Below are 27,997 nucleotides of genomic sequence, written 5' to 3'. Positions count from 1 at the left end.
ACTGCGATTCCCAGAAATATCCTTGGGAAGTTGTGCCTTGCTATACTCTATGAAGAGAAATCCTGCCACATTTCTTCCACTCCTTCCCAGTCAAGTGTTACCATGACTGACAGGGGCCTCGCCCAATCACACCTCTCCCAAGGCTGCAGGCATCTCACTGACCAGAACCTGAAGGAGAGTAGAGTTATAGCCAATGAAAGTATCCAGACCGGGTTTTTCAAATGCCCTTTATAAGGAAGGGCTTGGGAATAAACATTCTCTGTTGCCACATGAACTTTGGGATGAGTGGTCGTTCTCTCCTGCCCACTTCCCCCCCCACATAACACTCACATGTGGTGACATCCAAAGTGATGAGGACTCAGCAGCCATAGTCTGGCACAGAGCAAAGGAGACAGACAGTGTAAGAGCCGGTACAGTATTTAGAGCTGGGATTATTACATTGTTAGAGCTGGGATCAGTGTGGGAACCAGAATACAAGCAGCATGAGAGCTGGAATCGGTGTGGGAACTGGAATACAACAGCGGGAGAGCCAGCATGATGTAAAACTGGGACTTCGCTGGGTAGACAGCAGAATTGAGGTGAATCTAACACGGGCAGTGGAAAACTGTGGCAAAAAATCCCCTCGGCAGACAAAGGAAAGTGCTATGTGGCTTCAAACTCTGTTTTTATGGACTAGAATCATTATTGAGACCATGGGAGCCTGAACTTCAACAGAATACCTCATCCTGAAGTTATGGACATTCTTTCTTAAAAAAAGAGGGATTTATTACAATGAACGGGCTCTGCAAACTCTGCTCACGTGGTGTAAGACCCATGAACTAAATATATCCAAAGGGACTGCTTTAGACTTACCCTTTTGGGAAGGGGTTGGACAATATATACGTGCTGCAGCCTTGGGAGAGGTGTGATTGGGTGAGGCCCCTGTCAGTCACTGTAACAGTCAAGCTCACCTCAGCTCCCAAAAGACTCAACTGCTGAGACCTCCCTGTCATGCCAGCAAGGGAAACAGATTCTGCCCCCACATATCCTGATGGTATCAGAATGCATTGAGCGCCAGTGTCAACCAAAGCCTTGTATTTTTGAGGTTCTGATGTGCCAGGGCGTTAGATCCACACAGTCCAATAGACTACAGCTCCTCTAGTTCTGACTATTGTTCCCTCCCTGAGCACACATTATGGAGGTCCCTTTGAGGGGATCAGACATATCATCCTCCCTTCTGCTATGCCTAGGAGCTCGGACACAGGAAACTGAAGCTACGTTCATTCCTTCAGTTCCCTCTCTTAGTAGTTTCTTCTTATATCTTATGCACCTGTGCTGCTATGACAAAAGTGGGCTTTCCATCCCATCTTCTCATATCTTCCCCATGGTTATACAGGACAAACCACAGGTCAACTTGTGGGATGTATGCCCTCACCCTAGCTGAGGAATGTTTGCTTCTGATAACAGGATGTACTGGTTTTGCATGGCCTGGTTTTTGATAGCAGAGGGGCCACAAAGATGGGTCCTGTGGGAAGCTGCTGGAAGCTTCCACCACATCCTGCAGAGCCAATCCTTGATGGCCCTGAAGATGGACATGTTGCTGGCCAAAACTGGGCCAATGAGAGAGGTTGGTAACACCTCTGTGATGACATATTTAGGAAGAAAATCAAAACAAAATCACACAGTTTTTGCTTGCAGTCAGAGAAGAGGAGGAGGTGAGAATATGTGAGGGAAAACAACATGGCAGCATCAAGGTCAGTGGAGAAGGAGGGGGAGGAGGTGCTCCAGGTGCCAGAGCCCAGATTCCTCTGCAGGCCGTGGTGAAGTCCATGGTGAAGCAGGTTGTCCCCCTTCAGCCCATGGGTCCACTGGGGATGCAGAGATCCACCTGCAACCCATGGGGGAGGTGCCCATGCCAGAGTGAGTGGATGCCTGGAAGAGGCTGTGATCCAGTGGGTGACCCCATGAAGAGAGGGGCCCCCTGCTTCCAGGCTGCAGCAGTCTGTCCTTGGAGGACTCCAGCCCATGGAAAGAGAGACCCATGTCTCAGCAGTTTTGGGAAGACTGTCTGCCTGTGGGAGGGGCTCACATTGCGGCAGGTGTGGTTTGAGAGGACTGCTGCTTGTGAGAGTGGACCTATGCCAGAGAAGTTCATGGAGAACTGTCTCCTGTGGGAGGGACCCCACAGTCTCACAGAGGAAGGACTCCTCTCCCAGAGCAGTGGAAGAAAATCTCAGTGATGAACTGACCAAAACCCCTAGGCCCTGTCTTCCTGCGCTGTCAGTGTGAAGGGGGCAGGGGGTGGGGGAGAAATAGTTTTAAGGGCTTATTTTACTTCTCATTGTCCTCCTCTGATTCTGTTAGTAATAAATTTCACTTTTCAACCTTAAGGTGAGCTTTTTTGGACCTGGAAGTGTTTTCTCCAGGTCCTTATTTCACTCATGAAGCTTTCATTATTTTTTTTCCCCTCTCTTCTTCCCAGCTGTTGCGGGGGGGGGGGGGGGGTGGGTGAGTGAGTGACTCTCGTGGGTGCCTGGCATTGGGCCAGTGTCAAACCATGACACAGGGCCTCTGGTCTGTACTGGCAAAACTTGGAGAAGGTCCTCTTGAACCTCTTTCCTGAGTTTCTGAGTGCTTTCTTCAATTGTCTCTTCCAATTTCTGCATCCACTCTGTCAAGTCTGTTTTCACAGTGAAAACAGGCTCATGTCAGGATGTGGGCAGTATCTTTGTATGTCCAGAGCCTTCTTGTCTTAGTGCCCACTGTCTCATTTCCCTCATTCCTTTGCAGCATCTCCAGGAAGTGGGAGTATACTTGTGTCCCGAGTCATGCTAGTTTGAGCCACATCAGAGTTGTACATTTTACCAGGTCTGGAGTCTTAGTGGTTTGGTTATTATTTGAGAAAAGGATCTCTATTACAGCAAATTCATGCAAGTGTTGGGTTCTTTGCTCCATGGTCTTCCAAGGGCCTTGCTGCATCTGGAGATCATCTTGGCGAAGGTATATCTCCTCACTTGCTAAGAGTCGCATCCAGATGCTGAGAGGTTTGGGCCTCCTTGCAATCCCCTGGTCAATAGTCAAATAATGCAACAAAGATCCCAAGTGCCTCACTTAAGTACTGTCAAAAACTGTACCATCACATGTAACGTCCTTGTCTTGGGGTGATTTTATGATGATACCCTATTCTCTGATCGTCTGCTCTATGGCCAGAAATGGTTGCTGTAGCTTTAAGGTAGGTCCAGGGGAGGGGGGAAACCTTTGGGCTGTTGCACAGGGTTTTTCAAAGCCTCACTCTCAGGCGTCAGTGGTGCAGTGTGGACAGCGTTACTTTGCTGCCTGGCTAGCTTGGGTTTTGTTAGCTTTGGCAAGAAGATTTTCTTTCCCTTTCCCTGGCCTTGGAGACTGCAAAGGCAATCCTTCATCAGTCTTTTTTCCTGAACTGTTCAGTTTGGGTTTGGTCCAAGATCAGAGAGTCAGCAGGAGAGGCATCAGCTGTGGACCAGCAGGGAGCCAAGGAGCTGCCCTATCCCAGCCCAAGACCTTGGAAAAGCCAAGCCAACAAGAGAAAGATACCCAAATCGACCAGCTTCATCTGCTGTGAAGAGGAGACCAACATCAGAGATTGTGAAAAACACCAATCACTTGTTTTTAAAATTTTAAAAGTTTAATAGTAATAAAATGGTTAAAAGAAATAGTAACACAATTAGAGTAATAACAATTTGGACAAATTGAATTAGGACAATATGAGACAATATAAGCAAAGAGTTACAGACATCCAGGTACCTTTCTCTGGGCATCACGAGCCCGAAAAAGGACACCTGTTAACAAAGGATTAACCCTTAAAAGCAATAGCTTTTTGCGTATTCATACACTTCATACATGATGTATAAATTCCATTCAAACACAGGATTCTGTCTGGTCATCGTCAACTTCTTCCTCTGAATCCTAACAGCATCTTCGAGGTGGGAAGAAGTTAATTTCTTCTGATAAGAGGGCCATAAAAGAGTCCTTTCTTTTAGAAAAAGTATCTTACATAGCATTGTTTCTATTTTCACAATTTTTATAATTTAAAACTGTATTTAATACAGTACTTAAGAGAATTGTCCTGGTTTAGGGCAAATCGAGCTAGGAACAACTCTCCCTTATGTTCCCAATCTAGGTCCATTTTGGACACCCCTATCTTTGCAGCTTGGTCTACCTGCTCATTGTTTTGGTGCTCCTCATTGGCCCTACTCTTGGGTACATGGGCATCTACATGGCGGACTTTCACAGGTAGCCTCCCTACCCTGGTAGCAATGTCTTTCCACTCATCAGCATCCCAAATTGGTTTCCCTCCTGGGAATGTCCTGGGGTGACGTTATGATGCTTGTATCCCCATTCATCTGTTCTGTGCCTTTAAGACCGGCTCTGAAGAGTGGAAGTTTTGTTTGGGTTTCTCTTATCAGGGACACAGAGACGAGCAGTACATAGGGCTGTTTTTCACTTCTTGCTTCAGCTTGCTGCTTTGCTTGCTCCCTTTTCTGCTCTTGCTTCTGCTCTGCTTTGGCCTCTGCTTATTAGCTAGTTCTAGGTAAACAGTCCACATTCCTTCCTGGACTGTTTCTCCTCTCCTGTTTCTGTGACCATCTGGAACCTGCTCCGGACTGGGACCCGGGAACACCGTTCGGCTGCAGCAGCTGCCCCAACACCGGAGGGACTGAGAACAGAGCAACTACCCCCGAAAGAGACTTTCTGATTTTGTCATCTTTCTCAGAGCGGTGTCATCGGGTATTGTTCATTTTGTGTGCTGGGGGGTGCTGTGCCAGTCAAATAAACAGGTTCTTTCCACCTGTCTCCAAGGAATTTTTTCCCCGAACTGGTTGGGGGGAGGGGCCGTGTGGGTTTTGCTTTCTGGAGGGGCCCTCCTTTGCAGATTCTTTAACAAATTTGCCCTAAACCAGGACAAAATATTGGCGCCCAACATGGGGTTGTGCTTCCACCCCTGGGGCAGTCGGTTCCAGGTGTACTGCACTCCCCTCCACGTGAAAGCAAACTGAGGCCTGCATTCTGCTGCCAGAGGGATGGAGAAAAATGCATTGGCAATGTCTATAGTGGCATACCACTTTGCTGCCTTGGACTCAAGCTCATACTGGAGCTCTAATATGTCTGGCACAGCAGCACTCAGTGGTGGAGTCACTTCATTCAATGCACGATAGTCCACAGTCAATCTCCATTCTCCTTCAGATTTTCGCACAGGCCAAATGGGGCTGTTGAAGGGTGAGTGGGTCTTGCTGACCATCCCTTGGCTCTCCAGCTCTCGGATCATCTTATGGATGGGGATCACAGCATCTCGAGTGTGTTGCCTTCTAGACCAAGGCAGGCGACCTGGTTCTGAGGTACAGCTCGACAGCCCTCTCTCTCTAGGGCCGTTCGGGCCAATGACACACGCAGACACCAATGTGGTGGACGGTCAAAAGGCGTTTATTACTTCTTCTCATGGGGTCTTATAGTCTTAGGGGTCTCTACGTCAAAAAAGGGGTTTGTCCTTCTTTCCTATGGTTAGTAGGGGATGGAAAAGTACTGGGTAAGGGATGGAAAGTTACTGGCTTCAGTGGGGCAACCTTCCTATTGTTAGTGGGACCACATTCCTATGTTAATTTCTTATCTATGAGTACCTGAGGGTCTTATCTATGGGGAACCGAAGGTCCTAGCTTCCCGTGACATCGCGAAATCTTCCGCAGCGCCTCTTCCCTAGCTACCACACGAGTGGTCCTATACTGTCGTCGATGCACTATGGAAGTGGCAATTGGCACTCGTTGCTCTTCTCCTGTCAGGCATCCTACTGCAGATGGATTCTCAGACAACCCAGGCAAGGTGTTCAATTGCTGGATGCCCTCTGTCTCTACAGCAGCTATTCCAAATGCCCATCTGAGTCCTTTTGGGTCTTTGAAATACCCACTTCGAAGGTAGTCTATGCCCAAAATACATGGGGCCTCTGGGCCAGTCACAATAGGATGCTTCTTCCACTCATTTCCCATTAGGCTCACATCAGCTTCCACCAAAGTGAAATCCTGGGATCCCCCTGTCACACCAGCAATAGAAACAGACTCTGTCCCTACATGTCTTGATGGGATTAATGTGCATTGCGCACCAGTATCGACCAAAGCTTTGTACTCTTGTGGTTCCGATGTGCCAGGCCAATGAATCCACACAGACCAGAAAACACGATTTTCCCTGGCCTCTACCTGGCTAGAGGCAGGGCCCCTCTAAGCCTGGTTATCCTTCTTTCCCTGGGCGTATGTTTTGGATGTTCCTTCGAGGGGATCAGACATGTCATCATCATCATACTTGGCCGTTCGGCTAGTGGCAACTGGAGCTGCTCATCTGTTTGTTGAGTAAGGTCTTTCCTCAGATTGCAGAAACTTTCTAAGGATAAAGATTTGGTGTTTTTTTCTGGTTCTGATTCCTCTGCTGGCTGTGAGGGTCCTGCCTCCCCACTGTCATTCACAGGGTGAATGGATTTGGTCTTGGCTGAGGAGTGACTGCTATTGGCTTAGGCTGCCTTTGTGGTTTAACTGGTTTAACTGCAGTGTACTGAAGAACCCAGAGCAGTGGCATAGAAGCAGTGGGACTGGACAGCAGCAGCCCAGCTCCCGAACACAGCCAGGAGAGGCTCCCTCGGAGGTGGAGAGGGGTTCTGGGTCCCAGAGGTTCCCCTGAGGCATCTGAGTAGATGGTGAGGGTCCTTTCTAGTTGTGAAAAATGACCAGATAATATTGACTTTTGCATTTACATATTAGCTTATGCATGTTGTTAGTGATTATATCTATTTAGAAATAGTATCAATTATAACTCCTTTTAGCTGCATGTTAGTATAATATAATCTATCAGCTTAAGTATACACTGTATTGCTCATAGAAATAGTAGTGTAATGAATATAATATCTATGTATCACTTATGGAAATAATAGTGTGATGAATGTACTGTGTTACAGGCCTTAAAAAACAATGTTATAGATACATATTATAATATTGGCTTTTTGCAAAGATTAAAATGGATTTTATATGTGTGATGTTAAAGTAACATTGTTATAAAGATATAGTTTGTATTTCTACTGTTAAATAAGCTTAGACATAGTAGTGAAATAGCTATGCTTGTGTTAAAATGCCTGCTTGGATGGGATAACATTCAATGAACATAAGATGAGGACACCTTCTACAGATATGCCAACTATCAGCACTCACTGTCTGAAGAAAGCATGGACCAAGGCCCAAACTGGAAGTGATAAGGAGAAGGAGCCAAAACCACAGCCAAGAAACATGCATGCTCTAAAAAGGTGTATCCCAATCAGGGGCTATGTAAAATAGTTCCTGGAAAATGTAAACCAGTTTATGGATATGCATAAGGGTCTATGAATATGCAACAGGCTGATGTAATGGAAAAAGTATTTAAGGGGTATCCTCAAAGGTAACAGGGTGGTCTTGGCTCAATGCCAAGATGCACCCGGCCATAATAACCTTTGCTCTATTGTCGTTGTCTCCTATTGTCCTTTATTAAACTCTTTAAAATTTCACAGGAGAGTGAACGTGTTTTTCACAATAAGATGTGAAAAAGGCTTTTGTGTAACTAAAAACAGTGTAAGGCCATCCACTGATCAACCTGTCCAAGTGATAAGATAACCATGACACAATCCAGAGCACCGGTGGACAATTAGAGAATACCATGCTAAAAATAAGGAGCACATACTAAAAGCTTATCAGAGGATGTGAAACAGAAGGATGGAGACACAAGAAGAAATAAAATATATTGACACCCAGGATGTCATGCAGATAAACTCGGGTGTGAAGAAGTCAAACAAATGAGAGGAATAGCAGATTTGTCTTTACAAACAAGCTGTGGGTCCGCTGGTAGATAAAACTAGCACTGGGAGATAAAAGAAACAATGGGAAGGATTCCACTGATTGATGAATGGAAAAAGATATTTGCCTTTACAAATAAACTTTATGTTTGCTGATAAATGAAATTAGACATTGAAAGATGAAAGAAACAATGGGGGAAACCCCTAAATTCCATAAGAATTAAAAATTAAAAGGGAGGGTTATACATTAGAGGGAAATCTTCGGTATCAGGCGTTCTGGGAAGTCTGTACCTCTCAAGTACCTCAGCCAATGGGGAAAGAGAGAAGGGAAATGCGGCTGGGAAATTAGGATAAAAAGGAGGCTGCATCCTCCAAAAGTTTGAGAGATCCCAGAGGAATGCCCCATGGCCTCTCCCTTTATTCGAATAAAGTCAAAGGAATTTTCTAGTGTCCTTTTTGGACATAAATCTCTGATGTTTGTCGATTAATTTTCCTAACATCTGTGGGCTCCTCTGGGATCTTTCCACCGCTCGGGGTGATTGCTCGGGGCAGTGAGTGGAGCTGAAGGCGCGCCTCACCCAGTTTGGGTGATCAACTCCCCTTGGTGGCAGCTGGCTCCCGGTGATTGATTGGGATGACAACCCCATAATACTGTCGGAGAGTCCCTTGGAGAGAATGCTGAGGTCTTGGAATGCAGCAAGGTGTGGCCTTAAAGTCAGGTGTCCGGCTAGCAGGAGGGCGGCCAACACCCAGCTGCAAATGTGAGAGCACCCCTCGGCGTCAGAAGGCTTCGGGCTGTGCTCACAGCAGACGGAATCGCTGCTGGCCGACGAGAGTAAAGAGTCCGGACACTCACTGGGGACTTGTCAGATTTATTGTAGCAACCAGGGAGTGACAGATACCCAGGTGTTGAATCTAACGTATCTGCCAGCGAGTGACCAAGAACAAAAGGTGCAACAGGGTTATAAAGGGGAGGAGGGATCTCAGGGAGGGGTTTACAAAGGACCAATAGGGGAAGGTAGGGGAGTGGACTTAACATAATAGGCATAAGGGGAAACCCAATAGAAACAATGTAAAGGAGGGGCCCCGGAGCCACAGCCAATCAAGTCTCCCTAAGCACAGAAGATTCTGGCAAACTAGGAGGAGTGGGGAGTGATTGACTGGGCCCAGGGAGGAGAACAAATTCACATATAAGGAAACACAGGGGAGGGGAAATCATATAACAGAGAGGATTGGCATAAACTCTGGCGGGAGTAACCAAGATAACCAAATGACAGACAATACCATGGCGGGAGTTGCCATGGGAACATAATAACTGACAAAGCTAAGGCGGGAAAAACTGGGAGGGCAGAACCATTACAGAAAATGGGGGAGCAATACAGAAAATGGGGGAGCAATTAAACAAACTAACAGAACACACTACAACATTGGAACAGATTATACATTGACCCTGAGGTAACTAGGGAGATCATGGTAAAATATTGTTATTTTGTGTGGCCAGAGTTTAAGTTGCCCAAGGGGCTTATGTGGCCACCTTATAGAACAGATGGAATTTGTTTGTGTTGAATTTTGTGGAGGTATTTAGAGGAGAATTAGAAAGGATGGATTGAAAGGGAATGTGGATTGATATGGATTAGACAAGCATCAGGAGAAATCTATGTGTTAAGAAAGAAAATTGAAAGGAAAGGTTTGGGTTTGTAATAGTACCACTTACTATCATGGATATAAGAGGGTTGAAAAAAAAGAATTACCCCCATATTTGGATGATCCCATAGGGATGGGGGAAAAGATAGAGGAATATTTTGGAAATGTGGATTACACATGGAAGGACTGGGATTTTCTGTTGGGGATTTTGTTTGGGCAAACTTTGCAGAAAATGTGAAGAGAGTTTACTTCACCCTTAGGAGTTATGTTGTTGCACTATATGTATGATTTCCTTTTATCGGGGGAACAAGAAAAGGTGGTGAAGGAGGCTACTGTAAAGCTGAGATAAAAAAAAAAAAAAAAAAAAAAAAAAAAAACCCAAAAGATTTAGAGTGTCCGAATACAAGGGATTTTACAAGTGCCATTACCCCAGACAAGGAAAGGAATTGTGGTGGTTTTAGGGGTTGGTGGGGTGCTGCAGAGAATGGATTGAGGATTTTTTTTGTGGTGGGCAGACCTTTGTGTGACTTTTTAACCAAGAATAGTCCTGGTGTCATGGTGTGAACACCAGAAGGAGAGCAAAGCTTTAAAAATTAAAAGACAGATTGGTTAAGGCCCCAGTCTTAGCTCTTCCAGACTCAGAAAAGGAATTTGGACTACATGTGGATGTTGTTAAACAAGGTCATGCTAAAGGAATTTTGGTGTTAGAGCATGGGGGAACATAAAGGCCTGTTGCTTATTACTATGCTGTTAGAGCTGGTGGCTGGAGGCTGGCCCCAGTGTCTGCAGAACTGTGCAGCCACAGCATTGATAGTGGCTGAGGCCCGAAAGCTGATAAGGGAAGGGTATGTGATTGTTAAAGTTTCACATCAGATGAAAGCTTTGATAAATGAAAGAGCCTCTAAGTGGATGACCAGTGCTCGGTTATGTAGTATATGGTAGAAATAATTCATGCTATAGATATTGTTATGAACAAAAAATCGGTTAATGTTTTTTTTATGAGAAAAAGTTTCAAAAAGGCAGCCAGACCACTGGCCCTGCCCAAGTTCTGTGTGTTTTGTTATTGTAATCACGGGTCGTTGAGGCTAATCGCTCCTTTTGTATCAGCAGAGCCTTGCCCGAGGCTAAGTTGTACCTTTCTCATAGTGAAGACACCTGAGAAGGTGGGGGGGGGTTATGCAAAGTGACTCCCAAGACCAATGCAGCATGGTCCTCTACTGTACTGAGAAGACCCCAAAAACAACAAGCCAAATAAGAGTTGAGAGACTGGAGTGATGTCTGGATGTGAGGAGCAGGGCGCTGGGCCTGCAGAGATGCGGGAAACCTTCGTCGTTCCTCACCCTGTCCTCGAGATCCCCCGGGCCAGGACTGGGAGGGGAGCGAGACCCGGACTGAAGTACCATCTTATGGGATTAGGAGACCCTGAAGGCTCCCAAGAGGATCTGATCCCCAGCTCTGCCCCTGGTGGACAGAGCTGTGCATATCCTCCTCCTCTGAGTCGCCTTGGGAGAGACGATGGACGCTGCAGACCCGTCGAGCCGCCCAATCCTGAGCTGATCACTTTTAATAAAGGCATTAAAAAGGGTGAAGAAGTCTCCTGGCCCTCTTTTTGTTTATTTCAGATATAGATATATGTGTGTATAAAATATTGCAAGGACTCAAAGTTATGTCTCTGACCAGGCTGGCTGGGGGAAGAGTCTTAGTCTTATTATAACCAGTTCCGGACAGAGTTGAGATGATATCAGATCTGTTACCGTATGAATGGAATAGTCCCCGGCTATTATGGGGGATTTCTTCCAGTTCCTGCATTCGGGAGATACCATCTGGATCTTCCCGGAATGGAATGTCTGGAGGAGCGCAGGAGACATACACCTGGTACATGACTTCATTGCGGCACTCAGAAAACCAGTACATGTGAATGCAGCTTCTGCCTGGACACTCAGACATTCGTCCGCATCTATGAGTTCGCCTTTGTTTGTTTCTACATCTGTGTGGATTCTACTTTATATGCTAAGAAACACAAAGAAATATGTGGTCATCCCTGCCCCAGGCAGAATAAACTGTATATAAGTTGGCCGCAGGAAGCACTCGGGGGTGTACCTCTGGGGAAACGCTGGCTCTCTGTCAGCCGGACTCCTAGGTCACCCAGCACTGCTCCCGGGACTGACGCTGTCTTGGCTGTGGTGGTTTTTCTTTTTTTTAACCAAAATTTCTATTTTTGTTATTTGTTCTAATAAACCTTTGCGACATTTTTTTTATAAATTTGGCTGTTGATTTGATAATTTATAACAGTTATTACAGTATGATTCTTGCTTAATGGAACAGGAGGATTTAGAATTTAAAAGTGGGAAAGGGTTCAACCCAGCCTCCTGTCTTAACAGCCCTGGAGAGAGGGGGCAGGAAAAAACCCATGACTGTATTCAGGTGACGATCTCCAGACAGAAGCTAGGGAGGATTTGCAGGATACTCCCTGGCCTGAGGGAGAATATGTGTTTATTGATGGGTCTTCAAGGGTGATAGAAGGGAAACTATTTACAGGATACTCTATTGTGCATGCAAAGCAATTAAAGGAAGGGGGGAGGTTACTGCCCACCTGGTCAGCTCAGACAGTGGAACTATGTGCACTTGTGAAAGCCTGTGAATTATATCGGGATGAGACAGTGAATGTTTTTACTGATTCTAAGTATGCATATAGGGTGATACATGCATTTGGGAAATTATGGGAAGAAAGAGGTTTATTAACCTGCAGGGGAAAGATGTGAGCTGTGAAAAACCACAATAACTTGTTTTTAAAATTTTAGAAGTTTAATAGTAATAAAATGGTTATAAAAATAGGAATATAATTAGAGTTATAAAATTTTGGACAATTAGGATTTAGGACAATACGAGACAATAAGAACAAAGAGTTATGGATGGTCCAGGTACCGTTTTCTGGACAAAATAAGCCTGAAAAAGGGCACACGTTAACAGAGGATTACCCCTTAAAAGCAATAGCCTGTTGCATATTCATACACCTCATACATGATGCATAAATTCCATTCAAACAAAGGATTCTGTCCAGTCAGTGTCAACTTCTTTATTAATCCTGAAGACGTCTTCAGGACTTAGCGAGGCGGGAAGAAGGTAGTTTCTTCTGATGAGAGCAATAAATTCTTTTTCTCTGAAAGATTTAGGTGTCCTGTGGCTGCTATTTTGGTCCAAGTTCTCTCTTTAAAAAAAATATCTTACATAGCATAGTTTCTATTTTAACAGTATGTTATAACCTATAACTATATTTAACACACTACTTAAGAAAATTCATACAGCATAATTTTCTAATATTACACATATAATATTAATTTAAATATTTGCAAAAAGCCAATTATAAAATACGCATTTTTCACATTAGGTCATCTCTCGCCTATTCGAGGTGGTGAACTTACCGAAAAAGTTAGCAATAATACGCATCAAGGGGCACCAGGCAGGGTGCTCAGAGGAGGTAATAGGAAATCGACTGGCCGATGAAGAAGCTCAGAAAGCTGCATTGTTGCCAAAAATTTCTAAGATCCCCCCTTTTCTCCCAGTAACTGCACTGCTGCCTGAGAAACTGTCTTTTCCACCAGAGAAACTTGAAGTAATTAAAAAGAGTGGGGCAGAGGAAAGAGAGGATAATTGGTTTACAAGGGATGGTAAGCAGTGGATACCAAAAGCTCTGGCCTTACAATTGTTAAAACAACTTCATGAAGGGAGTCATTGGGGCTCCCAAGGACTGGCAGAAGCCTTCCTCAAAATGTATGCTGCTGGGCGTCTTTTTATTCTGGCTAAGGGAGCTATTGAGGGTTTTTTTATTTGTGCTAAAACCAATAACAGAATTACAAAGAAACTTGCCAGGGGAGGGAGACCTTGGGCTGTACGTCACTTCCAGAGATGCTAGGTGGATTTTACTGAAATGCCCCAAGTGGCAAGATACAAATATCTTCTGGTAAGAGTATGTCAGTTAACAGGGTGGCCAGAACTATTTCCAGCCATTTCAACAACTACAGGATCAGTTATTAAAGTATTTTTGGAACAAATAATTCCAAGATATGGGATTGTGGAAGCAATAGACTCAGATAGGTGAACTCATTTTACAGGAAAGATTCTTCAAGGAGTTATGACTGCTTTAGGGATACAATGGAATCTCCATAACCCCTGGCACCCCCAGAGTTCCGGCCGGGTTGAGAGGATGAATGGAGAAATGAAGAAACACCTCCTGAATCTGGTGGTAGAAACTAAGATGCTGTGGGAACGGCTCTTGCCACTGACTTTGGCAAGAATAAGGGCCAGATCCAGAGGAGATATTCAATTATCTCCCTTTGAATTGATGTTTGGAATTCCTTACTCTTCTAATTCTCAGCCTAGTAGGGGAGTAGAGATAAGTGATGTATATTTGAAACCATATCTAGTCAGGATACTCTCTTGTGAAATCTTTTTGACAGGAGGCTCAGCTGACACAGACCCTGCCTTTGGACTTTGCTGTTCACAACATCCAGCCAAGAGACTGGGTCCTAGTTAAGGAGTGGAAAGAAGCACCTCTGGTGGCGAAGTGACATGAAACTTTCCAAGTGTTACTGACCACAGAAACAGCCGTCAAGACAGCTGAACACAGGTGGACCCATCACACTCAAGTCAAGGTCTCTGCGGCCTCGGAAGTTTGGGCATCTCAGCTGGAGGAGAAGGATGGGAAGCCGCGACTGACACTCCGCAGGGGTAGACTGGAGAAGCAGCCAGTGCGTCGACATTGGGGGAAGCCCTGTGTTCCAACCCACAGACTGCCTGCTGAAATAGTCTGTGTGGGCATCCCTCCTCTTGGATCTCTAGTCATTGGGGGCCAATCCTCGCTGTCCTTGTTTTCTTTATATTCAGCTGTTTCTGTGCCTTCTCTCGCGACAGGTGGTGTGGAAAACAACGTAAAAGTGAAAATTAGGTTAGGAGATTAGATTAGATTACACCATTAGAATGTTTCTCTTTATAAACTCACCCTTATATTGTCTGTTAGGTTGGGGTCAAAAGTGGGAAAATAATTTTTTGAACCTTGGGAGAAGAAGCAAAAACCTCTAACCTTAGTAATTGTTGGGTCTGCGGAAGACCAAGGGGATCTGAAAGCTGGCCATGGGTGGCCAGCCCAGTCAAGCCAAAATGGTGGGTCAGCACCCTGTGTGATATACATGATTATGTATATCCCTGTGGAAGAACTGTCCATTTCAATTGTTCCTTTACCATTTTTCCTCCTTCCTCCTCTTCCCACTCAAAGGCAAAATACTGTTTACTATCTTCTGTAATTGGACATCCCCAGAAAGCATCCTTCAAATCCAGTACTGAATAATACTGATGTAAAGAAGGGATCTGATTCAGGATTATATAGGGATCCAGAACTGTGGGATGCCTTGGATTAACAATTTCATCTATAATTCTTAAGTCCTGCACCATTCTGTAGGTTCCATCTGCTTTCTTAACTGGCAGGATAGGGGTCTTATAGGGAGACATACATGGCTCCAAGAGACCTGCCTTTAGCAGGGACTCAATTACAGGCTGTAACCTCTTCTTTCCCTCCCTTGAAAAAGGGTATTGCTTTTTAGATGCTGTAATATATGTTGTGAAATAATTCATGCTATAGAGAGAATGTATTTTATAAAATTGTGACATCCAAACGAGTCTCTGACCACAAGCAGCCCAAAGACACTGTCTACTTGAATTCCGAGATTCCTGTAGGTGGCAGGAGAACAATCAGCAGTTAGCTTATGAACAGACGTGCCCAGTGTGATGATCACCACTATCCCGAGTCATCAGAAGACACCTAAGAGCAATCATCGCCCTGTTGATAGCATCAATTAAGATAGCCGAAGTCGCCAGAAAGATACATCTGAATATGCGACTTCTCGAGACTCGATTAACACCAGGACTCGATTAACACCGGCTAGCGACCAGGAAACAGCGATTGTCCAGCTCTGCACAGGGAAAGAATCAGCTATGAATAAGCAGAGTTAGAAAAGAAACTGGGATTCCTCTGCCTCGGGCATAATAAACTGTATAAAACAATCCCGCAAGAAGTGGCTCTCGTGAACTGGGAAGGGTCTGATGCGATAGAGGTCAGATCCAGGGTTCACCCAGCGCCGAACCCGGGCTCAACGCTGTCTCTTTGGCTGTGGTGGTTTTGAGGACTGCATTTTGGTCGTGGAAAAAGATAAATAAAATCTTTTCACATTTTTTATAATTTGGCTTCTTGATTGTTTATTTATAGCAGACGTCACTTATGCTGGTTGCTTCAAAGTAATTTGGAGAGGGTCAATGTCTAGTTTTTCATATTTCCCTGGGGCTGCCCACACTTCCAGATTTATTTCAGCATAAGCTTTCTCAGACATTTTACACAAAGATATCACACTGTTGGACTCTGTGTCATTTTTTACAATACTAATTTGCATTCCCACTTTAGCCATCAAATCCCTTCCCAGTAAATTACAATCACAATTAGGAACAAACAGGAATTGATGCATTTCAAACATGTCTTCCACATCTATTAATAGGGGTTGAATAAAATGCACTCGTCCATCCTTCCCACTCACTCCTTGAGTAACCAATGATCTTTTTGACAATTTCCTTCCCTTAGGTATAAAATTCAAGGTGGATAGAGATGCCCCTGTGTCTACCAGAAAACACACCTCCTTCCGATCCAGACCCATCTTAAAAGTTATTGTTATAAATGATCAATCGAAAAGCCAAATTTTCAAAATGTGAAAAGATTTTATTTTCCTGCGACCAAAAAGCGGTCCTCAAAAACCCACAGCCAAAGAGACAGCATCGAGCCCGGGATCAGCACTGGGTGAACCTAGATCTGACCTCTATCACATCAGATCTCCCTCTGTTCACGAGCGTAGCTTCCAGCAAGGCTATTTTATACAGTTTTTAATGCCTGAGGCAGAGGAGTCCCGATTTCTTTTGTTACTCTGCATATGCATGAAAGTTTCTTTCACTGTGCAGAGCTGGACAATCGCTGTTTCCTGAGCAGTGGCCGGTGTTGATCGTGTCAGAAGTCGCCTATTCAGATCTATCTTTCTGACGACTTCTGCTATCTCCATCAATGATATCAGATGGGCAATGATCATTCTTGGGCATCTTTCGATTACTCCGGAGAGCAGCGATCATCACGATGGCCACGTCTATTCATAAGTAAACCAGGGGTATTGTTCTCCTGCCGCCTTCAGGAATTTAGACATTCTGAAGTAGACATCTGCCTCTGGGCTGCTTGTGGTCAGAGACTCGTTTGGATTTTACAATCTTATAAAATACACTCTCTTAAAGCATTAATTATTTCATAACATATATTACATTATCAAGGGCTCCAGAGTGGTGGGTCCTTGATATAACAGGAGCCCCTGACACCCCTAATAATCCATTTCCATTATCCTTTGGACTTCCTCCTCCTGAAGGTCCAGCTGTCTCTGAGGACACTCCCTTTTCCAATGCCCTTCTGACTGGCAGACAGCGCACTGGTTTCTCCTTAACTGCTGTTTGGGTTGGCTTTCCCAGGCCGAGGAGGGAATGCCTCTGCCACTTAGTTGCTGCCGACCCCGTCCCCTCTGTCCCAGGGGACTCATTAGACCCTGTGGTTAATTTCTCCAGGGCTGCAAATATTCTGCCATCATCTTTACCTTAGCTTTAACCTTTTCCTCATCTCTTCTTACATATATCTGCTATGTTTTTCTAACCAATTCCTCCAGAGGCTTTTTTTGCCACTCTTCATCTTTCTGTACTCCTTTCCTTTTATCAGGCCAGGCCTTAGTAACAAATTGTACCTTCAGCAATGTATTAAAGGCTGGCCTCTCAGGATCCATCCCCCCATGCTTTCACAGGGCATCCCTAATCCTTTCCAACCTGTTTTGCGGAGAAAAGAAAAGGTACTCCACAACTTTGTGAAAGTTGTAAAGCTGGTATGTTTATTACAGCGCTGGATGCATGCGGATATTGCTCTCTTCAAAAAAGGCATGCGTACTTCTGGGAAATTCAGGTCCTTTTTTATCTTCCTTTCAAATACATATGCATACAGTTTCAAAATAGGTTCATACATATTCATTTTTATGGATTTCACGTGACATTTGCCCCTAGTTCTTTTTATCAGAAAGAATTCTGAGGTCAGGTTGACTTGTCCTTACAGCAGTCTCTGTCTCTCTCTATCATCTTCTGTCTCCCCTCCTTTATCTCTGTCTTTCACTGAAGTAACTTCACTGAGATTAAGCCTTGCAGTCAGGCTAAATAACTATGGTTTCTAACCACAGATTTAACTCAAAAATGCACATTTCACTTAAATTAAAATAGATTTCTATCTTGGAAAATTTTCACTTTGCCTCAAACCAATGAGAAGGGCTTTCATGTTTCTCCTGTTTTAATGGCATAGCCTTAGCTATGTTGTTAGTTCTGGGACTGGCTGATTTAATTGCCCTAATCAAATAGGCACAGTAAACATGGAGGCGAGCAAGACTATCCTGGTTATTTGGGTCCCACTGGGGGTCAGCCTGTGGGATGGCATCATCCACTGTAGGTATATTAGGTCCAGCACCCCCTGTTGCTTGTGGATGTTTGTCCACAACCTTCAGGGGGTTGAAAGCAGAGCACTCTCAGGGGGAAGCTCTCTTGGGTTCCGGTGGGGAAAGAGTTCGGACCTCTCCTGGCCCAGCTGCTGCTGCTGGGCGGGGGAGGGGAAGCCATGTGGCCGGGTGAGGTAGGCCGGGGCCTTGGACAGAGATGGGAGGTGAAGAGGCCCTTGAGGAGGGAAGGGTTGAGAGGCGTTGGGCAGCCCCCTCTCCCCAGGAGAGAGAGAGAGAGAGAGAGAGAGAGAGAGAGCCAGCCTGTGCCTGTGACTGTGCTACCTTGAAACTTGATAACATGTGCCGGCAGCACTGCCGAGAAGGAGAAGGGGGTGCAGCGAGAAGGTGTGCGGCCACTGTGGGAGTTCTGGGCGGGCAGAACCCGAGATTTTAGCCCTTTTTTGGACAATGAAAACTTTGCAGAACATTAACCTTCCTAGAAGAGAGATAGAGATGAAATGGAAGAGGAAATTGGCAAGTGTGATGAAAGTCCATGCAAGTGAAAAATGTCAGAAGAGTGGAGAAGAATCTTAAGTGGGAAGAGATGATGGAGTGGCCTTAGCTGGACTTTTCTTGTATAGCCATGGACAGAACCATGTTCCTTGTGACACAGAGACTGCATCCAGGGGGAGGCAATGGCTCAGAGCCAAGAGGATTCAGTGTTGAGACTCTTCGGCCTCAGGGGGTGAAATTTGGGGGGAAAGGTGTCCCAAAGGTGAGAGACTGTGCTCTTTTTGGAACGGGACAAAGCATCCTTAAAAGGAAAACCCTAGAGGCAGCTCTGGTCCATGTGAAGTGGTGAGAGCACTGGGCATGGAAGGAAAAGGTCACGATGGCCAATGTTCTCCAGGCCGTGCCACGAGTGACATGGAAACACAAGAGGTCTCAACTGTGTTTGCTGGGGAAGCCTATGGCACAAAAAGGACTCCTCTCCTCTTGATGAACTGAGAATTGATTATCTAAAGGGTGGTGATGGATCGAGAGTTGGTGATCTGAGGGATGGATGTATTGGAAATTTGGTGGGGGGAGGAGGAAATGTTTTTGGAAGGTTTTCATTTTTCCTGTGTGCTTCATTTCACATGTAGTCGTAGTTTAGTTAATAAAGTTTTCTTTATTTCTAAGTGGGAGCCTGCTTTGCTTATTCCTGGTCCCATCTCACAGCAGACACCAGGGAGAATGTATTTTCATGGGGGCACTGGCATTGTGCCAGCGTCAAACCATGACCATGTTCATCCTCCCACAGCTGCCAAGCTTTCTGCAAAATCATTTGTTTCTCTGATGGCCCAAACAAAATCCCCAAAAGAAAACCCCAATTCTTCCATGCATAATCTGCATTTCCCAAATATTCCTCTATCTTTTCCCCCACCCTTATGGGATCATTCAAATATGGGGGCAATTCTTTTTTCAACCCTCTTATATCCTGGGTAGTAAGTGGTACAATTACAAACCCAAACCCTCCCCCTTGACCCCCCAAAGGAACTTGGCAGAGTGGCATCTGGTGTACTGTCTCTTGGGTCCAGGGGGCTTCTGATGTCCTAAATTGAGTTACTTTTCTAATTATAGGAGGAGAAACTATATACTGCTCCCCTCCCCCCCACACCATCATTATTCTCAGGTGGGGCTGTAGGAACAGCATTTCCCTGATCCCCTTGCTCTGGGAGTTGAGGATACAGGGGACCTACAGCTGGCTCTGGGTCAGCTGGCAACACTGCAGGACGAGACAAGGGAAGGTGCTGAAAAATATCCCAATCCTCACTGTTTTCCTCTTCCTCCCCTTTTTCCTCTTCTCCCATTTTTCTTGACAGATTTGTCCTGTTGTTTGTCTAATCCATATAAATCCACATTCCCTTTCAATCCATCCTTTCCAATTCTCCTCTAAATACCTCCACAAAATCTGACACAAATGAATTCTATCTGTTCCAAAAGGTGGCCATATAAGCCCCTTTGGCAACTCATACTCTGGCCACACAAAATAACAATGTTTTACCATTATCTCCATAGTGTTAGGAAAATTAATCCACAAACACCAGAGGTTTAGGTCCAAACATGATACAGAGGAGTCCTTTGACTTTATTTGAATAAAAGGAGAGGCCATGGGGCATTCCTCTGGGATCTCTCAAACTTTTGGAGGACACAGCCTCCTTTTTATTCTAATTTCCCAGCTGCATTTCCCTTTTCTGTAATTCTGCATTCCCCCATTTTCTGTAATGGTTCTGCCCTCCCAGTTTTTCCCACCTTAGCTTTGTCAGTTATTATGTTCCCATGGCAACTCCCGCCATGGTATTGTCTGTCATTTGGTTATCTTGGTTACTCCCGCCAGAGTTTATGCCAATCCTCTCTGTTATATGATTTCCCCTCCCCTGTGTTTCCTTATATGTGAATTTGTTCTCCTCCCTGGGCCCAGTCAATCACTCCCCACTCCTCCTAGTTTGCCAGAATCTTCTGTGCTTAGGGAGACTTGATTGGCTGTGGCTCCGGGGCCCCTCCTTTACATTGTTTCTATTGGGTTTCCCCTTATGCCTATTATGTTAAGTCCACTCCCCTACCTTCCCCTATTGGTCCTTTGTAAACCCCTCCCTGAGATCCCTCCTCCCCTTTATAACCCTGTTGCACCTTTTGTTCTTGGTCACTCGCTGGCAGATACGTTAGATTCAACACCTGGGTATCTGTCACTCCCTGGTTGCTACAATAAATCTGACAAGTCCCCAGTGAGTGTCCGGACTCTTTACTCTCGTCGGCCAGCAGCGATTCCGTCTGCTGTGAGCACAGCCCGAAGCCTTCTGACGCCGAGGGGTGCTCTCACATTTGCAGCTGGGTGTTGGCCGCCCTCCTGCTAGCCGGACACCTGACTTTAAGGCCACACCTTGCTGCATTCCAAGACCTCAGCATTGTCTCCAAGGGACTCTCCGACAGTATTATGGGGTTGTCATCCCAATCAATCACCGGGAGCCAGCTGCCACCAAGGGGAGTTGATCACCCAAACTGGGTAGGGCGCGCCTTCAGCTCCACTCACTGCCCCGAGCAATCGCCCCGAGCGGTGGAAAGATCCCAGAGGAGGCCACAGATGTTAGGAAAATTAATCGACAAACATCAGAGGTTTATGTCCAAAAAGGACACTAGAAAATTCCTTTGACTTTATTCGAATAAAGGGAGAGGCCATGGGGCATTCCTCTGGGATCTCTCAAACTTTTGGAGGATGCAGCCTCCTTTTTATCCTAATTTCCCAGCCGCATTTCCCTTCTCTCTTTCCCCATTGGCTGAGGTACTTGAGAGGTACAGACTTCCCAGAACGCATGATACCGAAGATTTCCCTCTAATGTATAACCCTCCCTTTTAATTTTTAATTCTTATGGAATTTAGGGGTTTCCCCCATTGTTTCTTTCATCTTTCAATGTCTAATTTCATTTATCAGCAAACATAAAGTTTATTTGTAAAGGCAAATATCTTTTTCCATTCATCAATCAGTGGAATCCTTCCCATTGTTTCTTTTATCTCCCAGTGCTAGTTTTATCTACCAGCGGACCCACAGCTTGTTTGTAAAGGCAAATGCACCTTTCCTCTCAATCACTTTAGTATACTATACTTATTAAGAAACCCATCACCCATACAGACAGTCATGATACAGGCGGACCCAATTGGCCCTTCAATCTAAACATCATCACCATTGGCCAATTAAGATACCACCCTTTGGTAAACAAATCTCCATAACACATTCTACATGTTCACAACAACAGGTGCAGCAAGCTAAGATAAGAATTGTTTATCATTCTTTTCTCTGATCTTCTCACAGCCTTCCCCAGGACGATGCCTGGGAATGTTATGTGTTGCTCTCTGTGGCCAGAGAACTGCTGCCACAACTACACATCTACAAAACTTCTCTTGATGTATATATATTATTCACCCCTTAACTGTGAGAGCCAACCATCTCATAACTCACCTATTACTATTATCATTAGTCGTAGTAAAATTAAAGTATTTTGTTTCAATTTTTTGCACTGTTTCTATTTTGACTCATGGGTTTTACCTTTTTCTGATTTTCTTCTCCATCCCACCAGGGTGGTGGAGAGGGGGGGAGATGAAGAACAAGGAACTGTGGTACTTAGTATGATGGCTGGGGTTAAATCACAACAGCATGTAAGAAATGTTCTTCATGAACTGTTGTGTTCACAGTGTATGCTATTTTCTGGGAAGTTTTAAGGACATTCTCTTTCGCATGGGTTTTACAAAGCACCTATTAATCAGTGTTTTATTAAAAGGGCTGTGAATTATTTAACAAATGTGACTGAAACTCTTAGTAGCACCAGACAGATGAGAAAGCATGCCCGCATTTCACTTCCAATACATATATTGGGTTTTGTGGCTAGTCTTTCTTGTTCATGTTGGCTGGTTATAACTGTAATGGCAATAATTTTTTTGTTAAATGAAACCCATATGTGTCCTTATAAAGCAGGTTTGTGCAATACAAAAGCTTAAAAATAAATTGCGCTTCTTGTTTTATTGCATGTTTTCCAGTGAGTATTGCATATGCAACAGGGGTAATGCAACTGTGGAACTTACAATAGATCTTGAGAGGCATTGCTTTAGGGAATGAAGAAATCCACTTGTGAGACAAGATAACCTCACTAGTTCTTCTATTCTGATCTTATTAGCCTATATGGATGCTTTAAAGGTCTTTTTTTAGATTTGCTGTCTATTCAATGACTACTTGCAATTGCAAACAGATGCCCCTCTCCTTTTGCTCCTTTTAAAGAATGTATGCCAGTATATGCTTTATAATTTTAGCTGTAATTGAATTAGAAATTGTTCTCTATTTGCAAATTTGTCTCAGTGTACACAGATACTTGTCTATAATAGTCATTTTTAATTATTGAGAAAACTTTTTAAAAAATCAAAACCACAGAGCCCCTTTTTTTACCACCATTCCATTTTTTTCAGGCAATAATAAATAGCACTATCATCCCCAACATGACATTTGCAAAAACATCCCAGAAGTTTGGCCAATGGGCAGACAGCAGAGCAAATACAGTCTACGGTTTGGGATTTTCATCTGAACATCACCTTTCAAAAGTAAGTATGACCAATAACAACTATTTGGCCAAACAACTTAAGAATCAAATACCTTTGCTGGTTGTAACTAGACTCTGCTCACTACTATTGTTTGAAAATAGTTTACAATCAATGTTCTGTATCCATTCTTACAATGTAAAAAGACAAGACAAAATTGTTATAACACTTTGTTGCCTATGAATTTTCTTTTAACTTATTGAGGAGTGTAGGGATATTCAAGTTATCAGAGTGTATGATGTTAATTCTTTCCCAGTATTCACTTGTTAGGTTTTTTAAGTTTCTCTTCCTTAAAGTTGTTCTTTCATTACAGTTTTTCACTATAGAATTTAAAGGAGTAGAGTATGTAGTGTTTCTTCCATGTTTAGATCTCCTAGAAAACAATTGCTGATCGTTTTCCAATGCATTTTTGTCTTTTAAGCTGCATTCACTTTCACTTTTTTGCTGTGTAGTTCATCAAATTACAGATATTACAACATGTGCAAGCTTAAAGTAAAACTAGTGGGAAAAATATTCAGTGTAAAAGAAAACTACATTTTCTTGTTGGAGTACAAATGTTGACAGTTTTACTAAGGAAACTCAGTTCCCTATGAGTTTTTTTCTGGTCTGCTTGTGCAGTAGGGAAGTCCACCTTAATCCAAGGAAAGCAGTAACTCCTTTTACTGAAAGTCATGGTAGGGTTCACTGTGAGCACCCTTTCTACAATCCCTATTGTTATTGATAGCACTTTGGTAGATGAGTCCAAGAACCTGCAAAAATCAGTGTTGTTTTTCTCCAGATGAGGAATCCATTTTCAGTTTGAAAACATGTTTCTAAATTAAGCAGAGAATTTTCATCTTTGAAATACACAAAAGATCTGGAAACACAAATGCAATAAAAATGAATGTATAATAAATGTTTGAGTAAAGAATAATGATTGGCTTTTTATTAAAAAGCCTTAAATAAACAAAAAAAATATCATACTGGCCCTTTTGAGAAAGTAATTGTTATTGTCTAAGGATGAGAATGGGCCTGTCAGAAAACCATTAATAAAGGAATCAGTAAATCGGCTTTATTTGGACAGCATGATATACTTGTATGACTTCTTCCTTTTATAATCCAATTGCTTTGATTTCTAAGAAGCATCGCACACAGAAGAAATTCTGAGTGATATTGAGTATATGCATGTGCATTTGTGCATGTCATTGCTTTAGTGAACCCAGAAATTTTGTCATTTATTTAAATTGATGTGTATGTCTATTGGTTTGGCACAGCCTGGTTTTTGGTAGCGGGGAAGGGGGGGGGGGGCGGTTAGGGAGAGGGATACAAAGATGGGTCCTGTGAGAAGCTACTGGAATACTGGAAGCTTCCACCATGTCCGGCGGAGCCAATGGCTGATGACTCTGAAGATGGACATGCTGCTGGCCAAAACTGGGCCAATGAGAGGTTGGTTGTAAAGGCTAATCTCTCTAATCTCTCTGGGGCCTTTGAGGGTCCAATCCGGCTAGCTCTGGACCCCTGGCCCCTTGCAGCCTTTACAAGGACAAAAGTAAAAGACTAGAGGCACTCTTCTCTTTGGGACCAAAAATCCCACAACTTTATTGTGGAATTACTCCAGGGGGTTCAAGACGGGAAAGAGCAAAGGAGAAGAAGAGGGCGAGGGTCTTGTCCCAGGAGATTTTAAATCCGGGGGAACGGGGGGCAGAGGACAGGGACCACAGCCAATGGGATACAAGTGAGGGGAGGGGCAAGGAGAGGAGTAAATCAGGAAGAGACCACCACCATGGGGCTTTGGAGTGGGGGGGGGGGGAGGGGGGAAAGGGGAGAATGGAACAAACCATGTCCATGTGATCAGTGCAAATTACCAAATACTCAGTGCAAAAACAACAACTAAATAAACTATTTAGTGCAATACAACAGTTGGTAACACCTCTGTGCCAAAAGGACTAGCACAGGTGCTAGTGAGATCCTCCTGTAGGCTCCCTCCACAATTTTTCACCTTTTCCTTAAATTTTTAATCCTCCAGAGAACCCTTCCTTTCATATAATGAGATATCATCATTATTTAGTAATTTTATCAAGAGATTGCTAATAAAGCCTTGTATTTTGGCCTTATTATCATGCAAAGCTGCTCAGGAGCTCAGTCCCCTTAGAGGACCGGGTGCCCGAAGCTCAGCTCAGGCCAATGCCGCAGGGCTATCCTCTAGCAAGCATGGTGATATTCAGCTCTTATAGTGATTGCAAGCTCTTTAGGATTTCAGCTGTGCTTGCTAGGTAGGGGTGCCCAGGGCTGAGGCTGCAGCAGACAGAGAGGAGAAGTAGACATTGGCTGGTTCCACAGAGATGATTTATTGGGATGGTCTGTGAAGGGTCTCAGCTCTTCTTCTAACTAATGGGGGTACAGTATGCCCTTTATATAGGTTTGGCTAGAATCCAAGCTTAACCAATGGTAAGTGTTTTTAGGAATATCCATGATTAGCCAATAGCAAAGATTTAGGGGTAACATTGCCATATAGGGTTACAGAGATAGATTATAGGTCAGGGGGTTGGAGAGACAGGGATTTCTTTGCTGCCTCAGCATTCCTATTGTTCAATTCTCCAAGGAGCTTTTCCTATTCCCATGGGATTTGCTACAGATTGCCTCAAGTAATTATCGTAATTTTTTTAATATTTCCACTACATTAGACTTGTTAGCTCTTTCTTTGAATGTTATCTATTTATCTGTCTATTTGTGGTGATTTGACCCTGGCTAGCTGCCAGACAACCACCAAAGCCACTCACTCACTCCCCTCTGCAATTGGACAGAGGAGAGAAAATATAACCAAGGGTTCATGAGTTGAGTGAAATAAGGACCAGGAGAAATCACTTATCAAATACCACCACAGGCAAAACAGGCTCAGCTTAGAGATATTACTTGAATTTATTGCTAACAAAATCAGAGCAGGATAATGAGAAGTAAAATAAGACCCTTGAAAACACCTTCCACCCACCCCTCCCTCCTTCCCAGCTCTACCTCCTACGCCAGCAGCGCAGGGAGACAAGGAATGAGCATTATGGCCGCTTCATCACCTGTGGTTTCTGCCATTGCTCAGGGAGAGGAGTCCTTCCCCTATTGCATCATGGGGTCCCTCCCACAGGAGACAGTTCTCCATGAAGTTCTCCAACGTGAGTCCATCCCACTGCTCCAGCATGAGTCTTTCCCATGGGCTACAGTTCTTCACATACTGCTCTAATGTGAGTTCCTCTTCCATGAGGTGCAGTCCTTCAGGCACAGCCTGCTCCAGCATGGGTCTCCCAACTGGCTCACAAGTCCTACCAGGAAAACTGCTCCAGTGTAGACTCCTCTCTCTATGGGCCCGCAGGTTCCTGTCCAGGAGTCTGCTCCAGTGTAGGCTTCCCACAGGTTCACAGCCCTCTCTCAGGCATCCACCTGCTCCAGCATGGATCTCTTCCACAGGCTGCAGATGGATCTCTGAATCCCCATGGTCCTCCATGGGCTGCAGCAGCACAGCTGCTTCACCATGGTCTTCACCACGGGCTGCAGGGAAATCTCAGCTCTAGTACCTAGAGCATCTCCTCCTGCTCCTCCACTGACCTTGGTGTCTGCAGAGTTCATCTCACATATTCTCAGTCCTCTCTTCTTTGAGTGCAATTACCTCCATGCAATAACATTTTTACATTCTTAAATATGTTATCACAGAAGCGTAACCATAACTTCTGATTGACTTGGCTCTGGCCATCTCTGAGTCTGTCCTGGAGCCATCTGACATTGGCTTTGAAAACCTGGCCATGAAAACCCAATACACTGATAATTTTTTTTAACTGTTTCTACTACTGTGATACAGAAGATCCTATTTACTGCCTTCTATGTCTTCAACCGTTCTAAATCTTAGCATCATGTTTGCTCACTTACCAATCATCTGGTCCTAAAGCTGATTTAAATAATAGGTTATACATTAGATTTTGTGGTCTATCTACAACTCTTAAATAAGTATTGTTTTGCGGAGATAAGCAAAACTCCACAACTTTTGTGAAAGTTGTAAAGCCGGTATGTTTATTACAGCGCTGGGCGCATGTGGGAATCGTCCCCCTAAAATGACATGTGTACCTCTGGGAAGTCCAGATCTCCTTTTATCTCCCTCTCAAATACATATCGCATGCAATTTTACAATAGGTTCAAACATATTCATTCCACTGATTTTGTGTGACACTTGCCACTAATTCTTCAGAAAGAACTCCTGGGTCAGGTTGCCCTGTTCTGTCTGCCCCCCTCTTCCCTCCTTATCTCTTGTCCTTTGGCTGAAGCAGTCCTTCCAAGCACAGGCTTTTCGCAAGAACAGGCAGTCAGACTAAACAGCAAGCTACATACTTAACTCAAAGATGTACATTTCACCTAAATCAAAATGGATTTCTACCCTGGAAAATTTCCACTCTGCCTCAGTATCATCCAGTTCTGGTAATCTGTGGCCAATTCTATTATCTGTTTTGAGACTTTTCTTGATAACTTAATTAGAGTTTCTGGATGGTATATTTTGTCCCCTATGTTTAGGAAACGTGCTTTTAAATAACCTTACAGACGAAATATAGGATACCAGTGGTTAGAAATGATACTTCCTCAAAAACTAGTAGCCTACCAGGAGAAGTACTTTAAAGACAATTATGTTTTTTAGATCTTGAATAGCAAGTGAAGTTCTGATTGAAAATTAGTTGAGGATATTGAGTCACACAAAGATAGCCTTCATCTGTTTTGAATACATGCAGCGCAAACTAATTTCTTTGTATGCTGCTGCTGAAGAGGTTTAGAAGGTGTTGGTGAAGTTTCCAATGTTTTTGCAGGATAATTTCAGTCTTGAGTTGATCATAATAAGATCATGGTATATATAAAAGCAGTAGAA

The 27,997-nt window shown here is 44.1% G+C and overlaps 1 protein-coding gene across 1 annotated transcript in view; it reads left to right on the top strand.

The window, feature by feature from the left end:
• LOC131095391 (homer protein homolog 1-like) overlaps nucleotides 1–27,997 on the top strand; it is a 70,009-nt gene that overhangs the window by 25,744 nt on the left and 16,268 nt on the right. The window contains exon 3 of the mRNA XM_058043084.1: nucleotides 22,996–23,127. Within this exon, the coding sequence (XP_057899067.1) occupies nucleotides 22,996–23,127 (132 nt within the window). The remainder of the gene's footprint in view (nucleotides 1–22,995; nucleotides 23,128–27,997) is intronic.

The sequence above is a fragment of the Melospiza georgiana genome, chromosome W, assembly GCF_028018845.1.
Source record: "Melospiza georgiana isolate bMelGeo1 chromosome W, bMelGeo1.pri, whole genome shotgun sequence".
NCBI classification, from domain to species: Eukaryota; Metazoa; Chordata; class Aves; order Passeriformes; family Passerellidae; genus Melospiza; species Melospiza georgiana.
The sequence above is the reverse complement of the archived record's forward strand: the minus strand, read 5'-3'. Positions and strand labels throughout refer to the sequence as shown.